The 15,897-nt window shown below is 46.7% G+C and overlaps 1 protein-coding gene across 3 annotated transcripts; it reads right to left on the bottom strand.

The window, feature by feature from the left end:
* Nucleotides 1-916: 916 nt before the first annotated feature.
* Nucleotides 917-10,535, bottom strand: Mip (major intrinsic protein of lens fiber). 3 transcript variants are annotated; one of them, XM_039078465.2, is made up of 6 exons: nt 10,374-10,535; nt 7,494-7,664; nt 6,316-6,435; nt 5,377-5,541; nt 4,774-4,854; nt 917-1,257 (listed from the first exon to the last, which is right to left on the bottom strand). In XM_039078465.2, exons 2-6 carry the CDS (start codon nt 7,497-7,499, stop codon nt 1,072-1,074), a joined length of 558 nt encoding a protein of 185 aa, XP_038934393.1. In that variant the 5' UTR covers nt 7,500-7,664; nt 10,374-10,535; the 3' UTR covers nt 917-1,071. The 3 variants fall into 3 exon arrangements, with proteins under 3 accessions (XP_038934393.1, XP_038934394.1, NP_001099189.1); XM_039078466.2 differs by lacking the exon at nt 10,374-10,535 and having other exon boundaries at nt 7,494-8,777; NM_001105719.2 differs by lacking the exons at nt 7,494-7,664; nt 10,374-10,535 and having other exon boundaries at nt 6,316-6,719.
* Between the last annotated feature and the right edge of the window lie 5,362 nt (nt 10,536-15,897).

The following is a 15,897-nucleotide window of genomic DNA, read 5'->3' as shown; positions in this document are numbered from 1 at the left end:
TCCCGTCTTGCCCCCTCAACTCCTGTAAATTTGCTTCAGACACCAGATCTCCTGTGTTAGCCTCGGAAAGCAAATCTGGGCTTCAGTACCGTTTGTCCAGGGCTATGAGGCAGGGCCTTTTAAACCATTTCATTTTTATAGACTACAGGCTAGGGGGCTGGAGAGATGGCTCAGTGGTTAAGAGCACCGACTGCTCTTCCAGAGGTCCTGAGTTCAATTCCCAGCAACCACATGGTGGCTCACAACCATCTGTAAAGAGATCTGATGCCCTCTTCTGGTGTGTCTGAAGACAGCTACGGTGTACTTATATATAATAAATGAATAAATCTAAAAAAAAAAAAAAAAGAAAGAAAAAGAAAACCATTTAGATTACAGGCTTGCCTAACTCCTATTTCTGTTGAAGGTCTGTGGTCCAAGGCAGATATAGGCGGGCTTTATAGAACGACTCAAGCCCGTGTTTACTTTTCTCAGAGCTTCCACCCCAGTCTCTGGGACAAGCATCCCTGAGATCAGTAGTCTATAGTCTCCCATTAATTCCCTCAAAACTTAATAGTAGTGATCTGGAAATAAAATCTTGGATACCTCTCCCACCAAACCTCCCAACCCCTGGAATGCCTTGCCCCCTCCTTTCTGTCTGCTCCCTGAGAGGAGTGACCCCCCCCTCCTGTGACCCCTCAAAAATCAAGATGCGTATCATATACTTGACTGGAAGCAGGGTAAAGGCCAGAAACTTAAGGTCTTAGGTTCCCTGTGTTTACCAAACTGGGGTTGGACATACATGTTGACACCTCTTTCCCCTTCCCTAGCTTCTATGCCCGCAAACTCAGACACAGCCACACGCACCCACATTCACATGAACAGTCGTGCACGGCGAAGGTGGCTGGAGAAGGGAGGAAGGGAAGTTTGCACCAACCAGTCGTGAATGCAACTTGAAAGATTTCACACAGCAAAAGGAAAAAATGAAAAACGTAAGTTAAAAAATAAAGAAGTACATGCCCCTCCCCACAGTCTCTTTCTTCATCCAAGGGCTGGCTTGGCCCTCCCTGAAACCCAGCGGGCGTTCTGCAGCTTTTACAGGGCCTGAGTCTTCAGTTCCACAGGTTCCCCTGTACCCTCTGGCTGTCCATTGGAGTCACTGGGTCTGGCTCCCTTGAGGATAGACAGTCTCTCAGAAACACTCTTGAGCCGTGGGAAGAGGAGAAAGTCGTAGAGCAGGCTGCCCAGGCCCCCGCCGATGATTGGGCCCACCCAGTACACCTGTGGGAAGAGAGAAGGCAGGCTCAGACTTCAGAACTCTTCAGGGAAAAAAAACCCAAAAGCCGACATATGCTGCTCTCGTGGCACGCAACTAGGCATTAGTGAAAGTTAATGCAGCTTTTTGTTGTGGCTGCTGTGTTTGGGGCTCTTCCTGTGAAACATGTGGGCTTGTTTGGTTGGTTTTAAAATTCTAGACTCGGGGTTGGGGATTTAGCTCAGTGGTAGAGCGCTTGCCTAGCAAGCTCAAGGCCCTGGGTTCGGTCCCCAGCTCCGAAAAAAAAAAAAAAAAAACCAAAAAAAGAAAAAAGAAAAAATTCTAGACTCAGTGGGGCTGGAGAGATGGCTCAGAGTCTTTGCAGGGGACCTAAGATCAATTCCCAGCATCCACAAAGAAGCTCACAGTCATCTGTAACTCCAGGTTCCAGGGATCCAAATCCTCCTTCTGGCCTCCAAGGGTACCAGGCAGGCATGCAGTGCACAGACATACATGCTAAACACCTATACGTTAAAAATAAAATACAGGGGGTTGGGGATTTAGCTCAGCGGTAGAGCACTTGCCTAGCGAGCACAAGGCCCTGGGTTCGGTCCCCAGCTCCGAAAAAAAAAAGAAAAGAAAAATAAATAAATAAATAAAATACAGCTTGGCCGGCCACGATCACCTTTAATGCCAGCATAGTGAGACAAAGACAAGACTCTGTAGGAGTTCAAAGTCATCCCGGTCTACACAGCAAGTTCTGGGCTATCAAGGCTACATAGTGAGAACTGTCTCAAAACAACAAAAGACCCAGAATAAAACAAAACAAAATCAAATTGTTTTAAAATAATTTAGGGCTGTAGAGAAGGCTCAGTGGTTAAGAGTCCCGACTGCCAAGCGCAAGGCCCTGGGTTCGGTCCCCAGCTCCAAAAAAAAAAAAAAAAAAAGAGCCCCGACTGCTCTTCCAGAGGTCCTGAGTTCAATTCCCAGCAACCACATGGTGGCTCACAACCATCTGTAATGGGATCTGATGCCCTCTTCTCCCCCCCCCCCCCCCCCGGCTGGGGATCGAACCCAGGACCTCGTGCTTCCTAGGCAAGCGCTCTACCACTGAGCCAAATCCCCAACCCCTGATGCCCTCTTCTGATGTCTGAAGACAGAGACAGTGTGCTTATATAATAAATAAATCTTTTTAAAAAAAAAAGAAAGAAAAGGTCTAGACTCTACTGTCTATATCCCCAACCTGTGATTTTCCTTTGGTTTATTATTTTACTTTCCTATTCCCCCATCTTACCGTGACCCCATTAGCATACATATATTCTATTTGTTACCCCATTAGCATACATATATTCTATTTGTTACCCCATTAGCATATATATTCTATTTGTTGTTTTGAACTAGTTTATATATATTTCTCAGAAGAAAATAAGTGTGGCAAAATAGCCTTTATAACATAAAATTTACCTTATTAAGCATTGTTTATGATTACTTTGCTTAATACAGGATTTCATTAGCTCAAGATGACCTCAAACTGACTGTGTAATTGAAGATGACTTTGAACTCCTGATCCTATGGCTCTCCCAAATGCTGGGATAACAGGTATGCACCACTATCAAAGTGTACTCAGTGACGGGGAGTGCTTGTGTGCCTTAGGTAAGCAGGGTACCCACTGGGCAGCATCCCTACAACTGGTTGGTTGGTTGGTTAGTTTTATTTGTTTTGAGGCAGGGTTTCCCTTGTAGCCCTGGCTGTCCTGGAACTTGTCCTGGTGACTTGAAAAATCAGAGATCCCCTGCCTCTGCTTTGGGAGTGCTTGAAGTGAGCACCATCACATCCGGCTCTGCAGAGTGTTTGTGTTTGAGACATTCTGTAGCCCAAGCTGGTGTCAAAGTCACTGTGCAACCCAACCTAGCCTCAACCTCAGGGAGCTCTCCTCCACTGTCCTGAGTTCCTCAACCTCAGGGAGCTCTCCTCCGCTGTCCTAAGTTCTTTTTAAAGATTTATTTATTTATTTTAAGTATGTGAGTACACTGTCGCTGTCTTCAGACACACCAGAAGAGGGCATCAGACCTCATTACATTACAGATGGTTGTGAGCCACCATGTGGTTGCTGGGAATTGAACTCAGGACCTCTGGAAGAACAGCCAGTGCTCTTAACCACTGAGTCATCTCTCCAGCCCCCTGTCCTAAGTTCTATGTATGATAACCACAATCTGACTTGCCTGCTTAGTAACATTTTTAAGTGTATGTGTGGCTCGACAGGGCTGAATATATTCACATTGTTGTTAAACTCATTCCCAGGACTTTCTGAGTTTGCAAAACTACAGCTATATAGCCATCAGCCCTCCTATCTGACCCCCACTCCAGCCACAGACAACCTCGTCTCGCTTCCTAGCAATTCGTATTTTGTTTCCTTCTTTCTTCCTTTCTTTCCTCTTTCTCCCCTTCTTTCCTTACTCTTCCAACTTCTCCTCTTTTTGGTGTCATGTAGCACAGGCTGACCCTGAACTGCTTTGTAGCCTAGGATTCCTAGGACTCCTAATCCTCCTGTATCTATCTCCTGAGTGCTGGAAATGTACCACAGGTTGGCTTCTTTAAACGAGTTTAAATATTTTACCTCATAGAACTATGTCAGAGCTGTCTTCTGGTGACAGGTAGTCTGGGTAGAGACTGGGTAGAGTGTCTTCTGGTGACACTTAGTATAATGTCTTGAAGGCTTATGCTTAAGGCAAATCAGGACTTTTTTTTATAGCAGAATAATACCCCATGCATACACAGGCCACATTTGATTTTCTGTTCCTCTAGCAAGGGAATTAGGGTTGCTTTTACTCTTGGCTGTTGTTGCAGGTAGTGCTGCTGTGGAAATGACTATTGATTTTCTCAAATTTCTTTCAATTACTTTTGTGTTTATCTTGATATGCCCAAGCAACATGAGCATTACCATTGTTAGCTGACAGTTACTCCACCAGAGCCTGTGCCAGATGCACATACAGATAACTTCCACGTTTGCTTTTATAAATACCCTATTCTGTAACTGACGGACAGATAGAGGCAAAAAAGGAGGTGTTAGAATCATGTACAAGACTAGTAAGTCACAAAGCTAGGGCCCTACCTGGGCCCTGCTACATACATTCTGACCTCTGGAACCAGAAGTTTTTGTCTTAAATGTGTTGACTATCTGACAGCCTCTAGTCTTGATTCCAGTGAATGCTCAGTAAAAAGCGCCAGCTAACAAGAGAAGCTTCCTGTCACTTTGTCTTAGAAATGAGGCCTTGCCTCATCGTCCATATTGACCCCAACTCTCCGGGTTCAAATACTCTTCCTGCATCAGCCGCCCAATTGCTGGCACTGCAGGTGTGTTTCACCAGACCCAGCTAAGAGCTCCTCCTTTTGGTAGAATAGTGCAGTGTGCATGTGTAAGCATGCCAAGGTCTACAACAGCCTCCTCAGCTGCATGCTGGCAGCACAGCCAACACATTCGGATGGAATGCAGCCTTCAGTCCAGCAAGCCTGTCCACAGACTTACCCTGTCTCTTACTTACCCAGTGGTTGCTGAAGTTCCTGGTGAGGATAGCAGGAGCAAAGGAGCGGGCGGGATTCATCCCCGCGCCAGTGTAATACATCTGCAAAAGACACAGTTGCGACTGAGACCCCCACCCAGCTTCCAGCTTCTCTTCTGTACAGCCCGTACTGGCCGTGAGAGCCGCTGTCTTGTCTCTGGCCAGCAGCACATGGCGAAGTACCAGCTTCCCACGTCCCAGGGTAGATAGTAGCACTGATATATATCTAGGGACAGATTTATGGACCCAGAAGAACAATTCTACTCATGATGTGTAACTTTCTATCCTAAAGTCAAGAAGGATTAGATATAGTAGTTATAAGAAAGTTTACCCCTTTGAACCCACTGGTACTGAAAAGGGTGTATAATACTTAAGATTAAAGGCAGAGGGGGGGGGGGTTGGGGATTTAGCTCAGTGGTAGAGCGCTTGCCTAGCAAGTGCAAGGCCCTGGGTTCGGTCCCCAGCTCCGAAAAAAAGAAAAAAAAAAAGAAAAAAGGTGGAGAGGGAAGGAAAGAACCCTTATAAGTTGGCAATACGTTGTCTTTAGAATCCTTGAATAGGAAGTTTCCCACCTCTCTTGCTTACCCCAAAGAGGTGCCCCAGGGTGAGGGAGAAGCCAACAGCCAGGGCCACAGAGCCCATGCGGCCATTCCGCCTCTCGTCATACGTAGCAAAGATGCAGAGCACGAACTGGAGCGTCAGGAAGATCTCCACAGTGGTGGCCTGGCCCACGCTTACCCCAGCATGCAGCTGGCCAAGGGGAACAAAACCAGAGGCAACCATTAGCACCGCCATGCTATTCCCACTTCAGGCAGGCACCCCTCACAGTCCAGTTCCCAGGAAAGGAAGGAAGCTTAACCTGAAGCAGTGTTTCTATCTTCATTTCTCCAAGCAGCACGTCGTCTTGTTATAGAAAGATCGCAGTTACTCGCACAGGAGAGGAGACTAAGACTTTGTAAACTAGATCTAAGGACCTGGCCTGGTAGTGGTGGCACATGCATTTAATCCCAAAATTCAGGAGGCAGATCTCTATGAATTTGAGGTCAGCCTGGTCTACAGAGCTTCCAGGATAGGGCTACACAGAGAAACCCTGTCTTAAGGAGGGGGGAGGGAGAGAAGAAAGAAAGGAACAGCTCATTTGATGTGACCTCCTAGCATGCATGAGGCCCTGGTTCCTTTCCCAGCACTCCATAAACTGGATGTGTTTGGTGTACCTGTAATCTTATCACTGAGGAGGGGGTGGGGGGTAGAGGCAGGAGGACTCTTTGGCTACATAGAAAGGCCAGGACTAGAGTTCTCCCACCCCCACCCTCCCGGCCCCCACCAGGAAAGGGGACTCTGAACTCAACTTTCTGGATTTTCCATGGAGGGATCTATGTTTTCCTTTCCCCTCCAAAGCACTGATTGCTCCTACACACACACACACACACACACACACACACACACACACACACACGTATGAGCAGGCATGTCAAGGCAACAGTCAGGACACTGTGTTCCCCCAGAGCCTTTGCCAGCCCTTACCGTGTTGAGTGCTAGGTTTCCTCGGACAGCTGGTGGGGTGACACTGTACAGCACAGCCGCTCCAGCCACAGCTCCCAGAAGCTGGGCTGCTATATAGCAGAAAGCACGGAGCAAGGACATCTGGGAGCCCACAAGGAAGGCAAAAGTGACCGCAGGGTTGACATGGGCTCCACTGATGTGACCCACAGTCTGCACCAGTGTGGCCAGGGCCAGGCCAAAGGCCAAAGCCACTTGCAGGACATGTAGGGGTCCAGGGGCCCAACGCAGTGAGGATCCCAGCCCAAAGAAGACATAGAAGAGGGTAGCAAAGAACTCAGCAAATATGGCCCTCCAAAAGGAGGCAGACCGAAGTTCCCACATGGCAGTGGGGGCAATCACAGTGCCTGGGTCCCTAATAACCCCCTGGGCCTGCCTGGATTGACAGTCCCCTTTATAGAGGACCTCTTAATCCCTGGGAGGGGCAGGTGGAGGTAATTGGCTCTGCCTCTTAACCCCTTCACGGCTGTGGAGGTCTGAATCCAACTTCTCATAAAGAGACTGGATTCCCTCTCTCTCCTCAGTGGGGGGTTGGGGGTGAGCCAAGGAGCCAGGAGACAGAAGTATGGGGTCCATGGATGGAGAACTGGAACAGTTTGTCTGTCTGTGTCAAAGCTGGGGTTCATAGTCCTGACTGAACCCTCGTTTAGAACATTCTTCAGATTTCTTGGAGGGTAGTCAGATGGAGATCATTTTCTCTAATATAGACTGGGTTCACTCATGGGTGGGTCTCTAGCTCCTTTGAGTATCAGGGTCAAGGGTGGGGGAGGGGGTAAGGAGTGGGGTGCAACAGGGCAATTGAATAGCTGAAGAGAATTCTTTAGTTCCCTGGGATTAGGAGGCCTCCTCCCATTGGCTGGTTTGGACTGGAATCTGTGGACCCTGCAGCTCTGGAACAGAATAGTTCTGCTGTGTCTGGCTTTCTCAGAGCCCCGGGTACCCCCCCTGCCCATGCCAGCACCTCCCTTTCCAAACCTGGCCTTTTAAACCAGAGAGAGAGAGAGAGAGAGAGAGAGAGAGAGAGAGAGAGAGAGAGAAGAGAGAAGAGAGGAGAGAGAGGCATAATCCAAAAGTAGTGAGTAGTGGTTCGGGGTCCCACAAGGGGTCCCACAAGGAGGAAAGCAGCCGTTTTTCCACTTTACCGTCATCACATTGGGCCTTCATGTGAGGCAGCAGAAGTGCAGTCATTTGGCAAAGCAACTCAAAGCCTGTTCTCCAGTGTTCAGCTTCAATCCAGACGCAGAAGGATCCAGGTCAAGGAGAATTGGGGAAAGAGGTTCAGCTCTGTTCAGCTTCAGAGAGGGAAATGGGACCTTGGGGGGGGGGTGCTGTGTGAGTAGAGAAGGCAAAATGGGGTGCCGAGACAGACTCCTCCACGTACCAAGTCATAAAGGTCAGCAGAGCTTTCCAAGCGAAGCTGTGGAGAAGACCACAGCTAGTGCCTGTCCTCCTGAGAGGAGTGAGGAGAAACACAGACTAGGGAGTGTGTTTCTGTCCTGCGTTATCCACGTTGGGGTTAGATGGTTACAGTAACACTGGAGGCCACAGGTACACAGAGCAGCAAGGTGAGTACTCAAAGGACTGACAAGAGAGACAGTAACATCTGTGGACCCTTCAACATCCCAGGAGCACCTCAAGACTCCTGACTTCAGGTCCTGTAACCTTTGTAGCATCTCACCCCATGATGCACCCAGATCCCAGTCACCTCTGCCAACCCCAAAATGCAGGGTTTGCGCTGCTTGCAGAAAACAGCCTCAGACAGGAGCAAGGGTAGCAGGCACATCACAGGTAAGAGTAGAGCCCCTACGAGCATGGGCTGGGGCCAGTGTGGGTGAGCATACAAATGGCAGCAGCAGTGTTTCAAGTACCAGCTAGAGCCTAAGTTAAGACAGATCCTTTGATGTATAGCACAGCGCCACATGCAAGATGAACCAATACTTATTTTCTGACCCAAGAACTGCACTTAACATATCCAAGAAAAATTCAAATGTCCACAGTGGCAAAAACTGAAAGTAACCCAGGCTTTCATCAACAGGAAAGAGAAATGACGGGCAGTGGCACAGTCGATACTCAACATTACTCAACAGTCAACAGCGTCAGGGATCAGTAACACTCAATAATGAGGGATGGAACTGTGGATGTTAAGGCAGGAGGACCTCACCCCAAATATCTGTGCGAGGCTCATCCCCACCCATGCTCAGAGCCAGGGTTAGTCACATAGGAGGAGAGTCTCCTGCCTGGAGCAAAGTTTCCACCCAGATATGGGGTATGGAGGACCTTGTCTACCGAGATTAGAAGGACAGTGCCCAAGCCTTAATCAGCAAACTCATGGCCAACCTAGACTATGTAAAAGTACCAGGCCTCCCAGGACTATATAGGAAGACTGCCTCAAAACAAGCGAAACAAAACTCCAGGGGCTGGAGAGATGGCCCAGAAGGCAAGAACATGCATTGTCTTGCAGAGGCTGGGGCTTCAATCCTAGCACCCAGATGGTGGCTCATAAGCATCCGTAACTCCAGTTTCAAGGGGTCTAATGTCCTCTGTGACGTCATCCACAGACACCAGGCTGAGCACATGCACACCCAACAGGCGAGATGCCCATACACATAAATAAAATTAAAAGAAAAAATTATATATTCTGTGATGATAATCTTTTTATAATTGTAAAAAAAAAGAGAGAGAGCTAACTGGATGAGGGTGTAGTCTGGGTGGTACAGCATTTACCTATCCTGTAGGGGACCTGGGTTCAACCAAAGTAAAATTAAGAATACATCTTTCAGAGCACATCCAGATGAGACAAAACCACACAAAGAGGAGAGCATGGCACTGGCACGTGTCTGTAATTCTGGCAGGTAGAGGCAGGAAGATTTTGAATTCAGAGTCCTGAAGTACATAGTGAGACCTCGCTTCAAAAAATAAGTAAGTAGTCACTGAAGAGATAGGCGTCCCGGCAGTTAAAATGAATGCTGCTCTTGAAGAGGACCTAGGTTTGGTTCCCAGGACCCACGTGAGGGCTCACAGCCATTTATAACACCAGCTCTGGGAAATCTAACATGATAAGTGTGCCCACATACATAAATGCATACATATGTACACACATACATATATACATATGTAAATACATACATATATACATACAGCCAAACATTCATGTGCATAAATTAAAAATAAATTTTTTTGAAAAGTTTAAAAATAAACAGGAAGGACTGTATATAGGCCAATGAGAGGACATGAACAAAGGGCGTTCTGTGTCCCCAGACTGACAAAGAGCAGTCATGGTAACTGTAACCCTTGTGTTCAACCTGAGGCCTGTCTGAACTATATAGGAAACCTTGTCTCAATGGGGCTGGGGATTTAGCTCAGTGGTAGAGCGCTTACCTAGGAAGCGCAAGGCCCTGGGTTCGGTCCCCAGCTCCAAAAAAAAGAACCAAAAAAAAAAAAAAAAAAACAAAGTAACAAAAATTATTAATAACTCCATGGATAAATGAACCTTTCCCTTCTCATCAGACTCCTCATTTACTTAAATGCCAGTATCTTTAAATACTACTGGAGGGGCCCATGACATGGCTCAATGAGTTAAGGTGCTTGCTACCAAGCCTGAAGATCTGAGTTTGAGTCCTCAGACCTGCACAGTGGAAGGAGAAAACAATTGTCTCAGGTTGTCCATTGACCCCCACACATACCCTAGCATATACACAATAAGTAAAAAATAAATTCAATTAAACAAAACTGGAGATACACTCATAAAAGTGGCTTAAATCTTGCATACATTGACATAGTTAGCATATTAATTTATTTCTATTAGCTTAGTTTTATTTTTTGAGATGGGACCCCACTGTATAGATCGAATTCACAGTCCTACCACAGGCTCCGAGTAGCTAGGATTTTAGGCGCGTGTCACTACACCTAGCCTTAATCTAGACTTGGAAAAAAAGAAAAGAAAGCAGGTTGTGCTTCCTTGAGAAGCGAGTCTGACCCCCCCCCCCCCCCAAGCCTTGCTTGCTATGGGCAGGAAATCTCACCACTGCTACTGAGGCAGCCCTCAGGGAAATCATGCTCAGATCCTGGTCTCCATGGCACTTCCTGCTCCCCTGGGAGACCACGGGTGGGAAAGTACAATATTCCTCTCACTGCCTGAGTTCCACCCTCTGCCCAGGCAATGGCTTAAATAAAATTGTGTTCTCCAGTGGTCAGTGTGCTAAACAACTGGTTCCCAGAGTGGTGCCGTGGGGTGGTGGGGCTTAGAGGAAGCTGCCCTTGTATGAGGACTTCAGGTCAAGGAGGAGTGCCCTCAAAGGGGGATTCCCAGCACTGGTTTCTTCTTCCTCTTCCTCTCACTGTGCTTCCTGGCTCACAATGAAAGCCGACTCTCTGCCATACATTGTCTCCTGTACATGTGCTGAGCTCGATGGAGGCCCAAGGCCATGGTTTGGACTAGAACCTTTAGAATCATGCGCTGAAGTTAAACACTTTTCATAAGTTAATTGTCTGGAGGTTTTTCTCTTACAATGATGGGCAGTTGACTAATACAACCCACCCAAGGAGGTTTAAGAGATAAATCTAGGGCTGGAGAGATGGCTCAGCGGTTAAGAGCACTGACTGCTCTTCCAGAGATCCCGAGTTCAAATCCCAGCAACCACATGGTGACTCACAACCATCTGTAATGGGATCTGATGCCCTCTTCTGGTGTGTCTGAAGTCAGTGACAGTGTACTTATAATAAATAAATCTTTTAGACAGAGAGAGAGAGAGACAGAGAGAGAGACAGAGAGAGAGAGAGAGAGAGATCTAAAACAAGTCACCCCAAATCCTGAGCATTTAAGTCTTAGGCAGTGGACACACTCTTCAGGGCAGGGGCAGCTCCCCTGGATGAGCAGCTCACTGCAGCCACCTGGAGCAGTGGCAGGTGTGGAAGGACCTAGGCCAGAATGGCTGCTGTGCTCTGCCTCAGAACATAAGCATCCCCTGGACAGGGTCAAGTGGTGTGCACAGAGCTACTGCAGAGCCAGAGACTTGTCTGTGCCCAATTGACCTCACCCAACACCTGTGCCAGGAGTACCACAGTGGCCCTCAAAGCCAGGGCTGGCTGCATAGTGTGGGAGACTGCTTGGCCTGGAGCTACCGCTGGGGCACAGGGCCTCACAGACTGCTTCTCCCAAGATCCTCTGGGCCTTCAGGATGGCTGACTCAGTATGTGGAGACACTTGCCTCCAAGACTGCTGACCTGGGTTTGATCCCTGCAGCCTATCTGGGGGAGGAAGAGAACTGACTCTTCTGATCTCCACAAGAGTGCCTTCCCCATTATTTATTTTAAATAATATTTAAAAAAATGTAAACCAAACCAAACAAATACAAATGCCCACCATCTCTGCAGGTCACCAGAGCAGGCTGTCCTGGCTGTCGGTGTCAGCCTTTCTCTCCTCCTCTTCCTCCTCCCTTCTCTCTTTTCCCTTACAAACCTCAGCAGGTGGAATGGGGGTGCTGGGTGTGCAGCTCTTTGGAGAGCACAGCTTGCAGAAAGCTCAAGGTTTGGGGCCTTAGCACCATGAACAGAGTAGAGCTAGTAACCAAACTTTTGTATCCATCCATCCACCTATCTATCTTTCTATCTATCTATCTATCTATCTATCTATCTATCTATCTATCTATCTACCTACCTACCTACCTATCTATAGCTATGTATCTATTGATCTATCTATTTAAAGACAGGGTCCCCTTACATAGGTCTGGCTATCCTAGAACTCACTGTGTAGACTAGGCTGGCCTTGAACTCACAGAGGTCCTCCTGTCTCTGCCTTCACCTGGAATGCTGGGATGAAAGGCATGAGACACCACTTCTGGAAAATTGAACAGACCTGTTTGTTTATTTGTTGATTTTGACAGTGCTGGGGATTGAACTTGGACCCTTGTGTAAACCAAATAAGTGCTCTACCATTGAATACCTCCTGTCCTGTAGTCTTTTTAAAAATGTTTTAAAATTGTGTGTTGTGCACATATGAATGAGTACATATGTGTGTCTACATATGAGTGCATGTGTGTGTCTACATATGAGTGCATGTGTGTGTCTACATATGAGTGCATGTGTGTGTGTACATATGAGTGCATGTGTGTGTCTACATATGAGTGCATGTGTGTGTGATGGTAAGCGTCTTGTAGTCATATGTCTCCACATTTCCCTGAGTTATCTTTGGTGAATAATCACTGACCTTTCAAAAGCTGAATATTCCTGGGTTGGTCATCATGAGTCTACTCCTCTGTTCAAGAATGAAAGGTCATTTCTTAGTCCTACAGACCATTATGGACGCACAGTCTATACCAGTAGGGAAAGGGTAGCTATGCACTGCTCGAGGACTCTTCAGGCGAAGCTATTTGTCTTCATTCCTTAATGGTGGGATCTGTGTGGTTGCCATAGCTACCCCTGAGGTGGTCCATGGTGTGCCAACCTCCTACAGGCACTCTGTAGTCATCTGCTGTCCTTAGTAAATGGAACCAGGTCTTTTGTGGCAGATGATCAGGGGTGTGGAGATCAAATGTGATATGCCTAAACCATGTGTAACCCTCCTACTTACATCTCCTGAGTGTTGGGTTTTCAGGCATACACTTCCATATGTAGTTTATACCATGCCAGCGATTGTACACATAGCTTGGTGCACGACAGGCGAGCAGTCTACTCACCGAGCAACATCTCCCACCTACCATGTGTATGTCAAGTTAGCTATGTTACTTTTTTTTTTTTTTCTGGAGCTGGGGACCGAACCCAGGGCCTTGTGCTTCCTAGGCAAGGGCTCTACCACTGAGCTAAATCCCCAACCCCAAGTTAGCTATCTTAAATCAAAGTATAAATCGATTGATTCATGAGCTTATCATACATTAACACAACTTGTACTATCATGGGTGCAGCATTCTCTCCAGTGATTCCAACATTCATGAATAGAGGTGTGGTCCTTGGAGACAGGTGACCATCCATTTCTGTTTCCACCACGTAGACTCTCTATCCTAGCTCCACATTCAGAATGCCATGTCAGCATGTAACACAGCTCCATTGTGTGGCAGTTCCAGCAGGACAAAGGCCCCAACACAACAGGAGCCAGCCCAGCAGCCCCTTTGGCTAGCTCCTGAGGCCACCCCCTTCTCTCGCTTTCTCTGGTTATGCTTTGCTGACTGCTGACTCCTGGCATAGTCTAGAACAATCACCAAGCTCCCAGTTCATCATCCCTCTCCCATCCACAGTAAAGGGCTCCGGTTAGCACTTGGGTCACACCAGGACCCTATGTATTCTGATGTCCAACACATACATAACTCAAGATACGGAGTAATGAAGAAATCTGTCTTGTCCCTGTCTGTCCTGTCACCTTTCTAGTGACCAGGCACACCTATATCACTGTAGGCCAGAGCAGCACTTCATGCTTCACATACGCACTGCCACCCTCTAGGGCCTCACCATTGTGAGTTTTCCTAGCTAATCTCCTTTAATGTCTTCATCTATGAACATCTCTCTCTTTGAAATATATATATATGAAATATATATATGAAATATATATATATGAAATATATATATATATAATATATATATATATATATGAGAGAGAGAGAGAGAGAGAAAGAGAGAGGCTGCTTTACAGAGCAAGTTCCAGGACTATACAGAGAAACCCTGTCTCGAAAAATAAAAAGTAAAAAATACAGTATAATAAAATAAAACGAGCCAGATGGTGGTGGGGCGCACTGTTAATTCCAGCACTTGGGAGGTAGAGGCAGGAGTATCTCTATGAGTTTAAGGACAGCCTGGTGTGTTCCAGGACAGCTGGGGCTACAAAAGAGAAACCCTGTCTTGAAACAAACAAAACAGTAAAATGAAAAAAAAGGAGGGGTGTGTTGTTTGATAGACAATGCTTCCCCAGAAGACACGAGTTATTAAATGAAAATCTTTTTACTTTTTAAATTTTTTTAAAAAGATTTATTTACTTTATTTATATCAGACACACCAGAAGAGGTCATCAGATCTCATTACAGATGGTTGTGAGCCATGATGTGCTTGCCAGAATTTGAACTCAGGACCTCTGGAAGAGCAGTCAGTGCTCTTAACTACTGAGCCATCTCTCCAGCCCAGTGATGTACTCTGCTGGTGAACTCTGCATGCTACAATACAGACCTGCCAGGCATGGTGTGCCCACAGGTAACAATAGTGGCATGAATGTTGTGAGGCTACAAACTACTTTTGAATTAGATTTGAGGCCTGCTTCACAGGAGAAAAGCCATGCCTGGTATTGTAAACCAGGTCAAAATCCCCATGGCTGGGGATGTAAAAGAACTCAGGAGGGAAAATACTACTCATGTCTTGCAAAACAGGACATGTCAAGCTGCAATTGAAATATTTCTGTTTACACTCATAGTGCCACCTTCAACCTCATCAGGTACAGTACCCCACCACCAGGGAACATCCTGGAAGAGGGGGCAGAAAGAAGGTAAGAGATGGCTCAGTGGTTAAGAGCACTGGCTGCTCTTTCCAGAGGTCCTGAGTTCAATTCCCAGCACAACCATCCAAACACACACACACACACACACACACACACACACAGAATGTAAGAGCTGGAGTCCAGTAGGAGTGTTAGCCCATCTCTGGACATAACATATCCTTGCCACCAATAAACTCTTTGCAGCTATGGTTACCCCACAAGGTCAGTTAACATTTCAACAGGCAGCAGCAGTTAGACTCAGTGGGTTATAAAAGAAGATGAGGAGGAAGAGGAAGGAAGAGGGGAAAGCAGACGTGTTGAGAGTTGTCAGGAGGGAAAGGAGGGGAAATCTGGAGTGCATATGACCAAAATATATTATCTACATATATGAAATTATCAAAGAATAAATAAAATAGTACCCATATATACCTGTAGAACATTTTCACATGGTTGTCCCACAGATACCTCAAAATCCAGCTTCTCTAAACGTAATTACTTTCCTGCAGTCTCATCAGGCTTCTTCTCTGTCTGGTAAGTAAGAAACATCCGGATCACCTTCCCTTCTGACCCATCTCATGAGTCATCTGTCTTGTACCATGTCTTCTCCCTGGACTCTGGTGCCCTAAGACCCTGATTCTTCTCTGCGTCTCACCTCAGCCACTCCAATTCATGCTCCATGATGCTTCCAACTTTACCTTTGCATGAGAATCTAATTTGTCAACCCCATGTTGCCCTAAACAGCTCCTGGATATCTGAAGGACTGGCCTAGATGTCCTTGTAGAGTGATTGTTTATGGTTAAGTCTCAACTTTTCAAGCAAGTTCATATCCTCTCCGTGTAGCCCTCTGCAATACTGTATTCCTCATGGTTCCTGAAATTCTCCATTCTGTTTATAGAGTTTGAGCTTAAGCTCCCGCCCCACCTCAAATGTCTTTCCCTCTTTTGTTTGTCAAGTCAAATTCTGTCATTCGCCCACTAGGATGCATGGAAACACTAGAATTAATTGTTTGTTAACAATAAGGCAGGTGGGCTGGAGAGATGGCTCAGTGCTTGTTACTGAGCCTGACTGAGTTCAGTTCCCAGGACTGACAACCA

Source organism: Rattus norvegicus, chromosome 7, assembly GCF_036323735.1.
Source record: "Rattus norvegicus strain BN/NHsdMcwi chromosome 7, GRCr8, whole genome shotgun sequence".
NCBI classification, from domain to species: domain Eukaryota; kingdom Metazoa; phylum Chordata; class Mammalia; order Rodentia; family Muridae; genus Rattus; species Rattus norvegicus.
The sequence above is the reverse complement of the archived record's forward strand: the minus strand, read 5'-3'. Positions and strand labels throughout refer to the sequence as shown.

Excerpts from the sequence above, each read along its gene's own strand:
- Mip (NM_001105719.2), bottom strand. The coding sequence starts at position 6,675 with ATGTGGGAACTTCGGTCTGCCTCCTTTTGGAGGGCCATATTTGCTGAG. Across the intron at positions 5,542-6,315 it reads GAAACCTAGCACTCAACACG|CTGCATGCTGGGGTAAGCGT; the intron begins GTAAGGGCTGGC and ends CCCCTTGGCCAG. Across the intron at positions 4,855-5,376 it reads CCCTGGGGCACCTCTTTGGG|ATGTATTACACTGGCGCGGG; the intron begins GTAAGCAAGAGA and ends TGTCTTTTGCAG.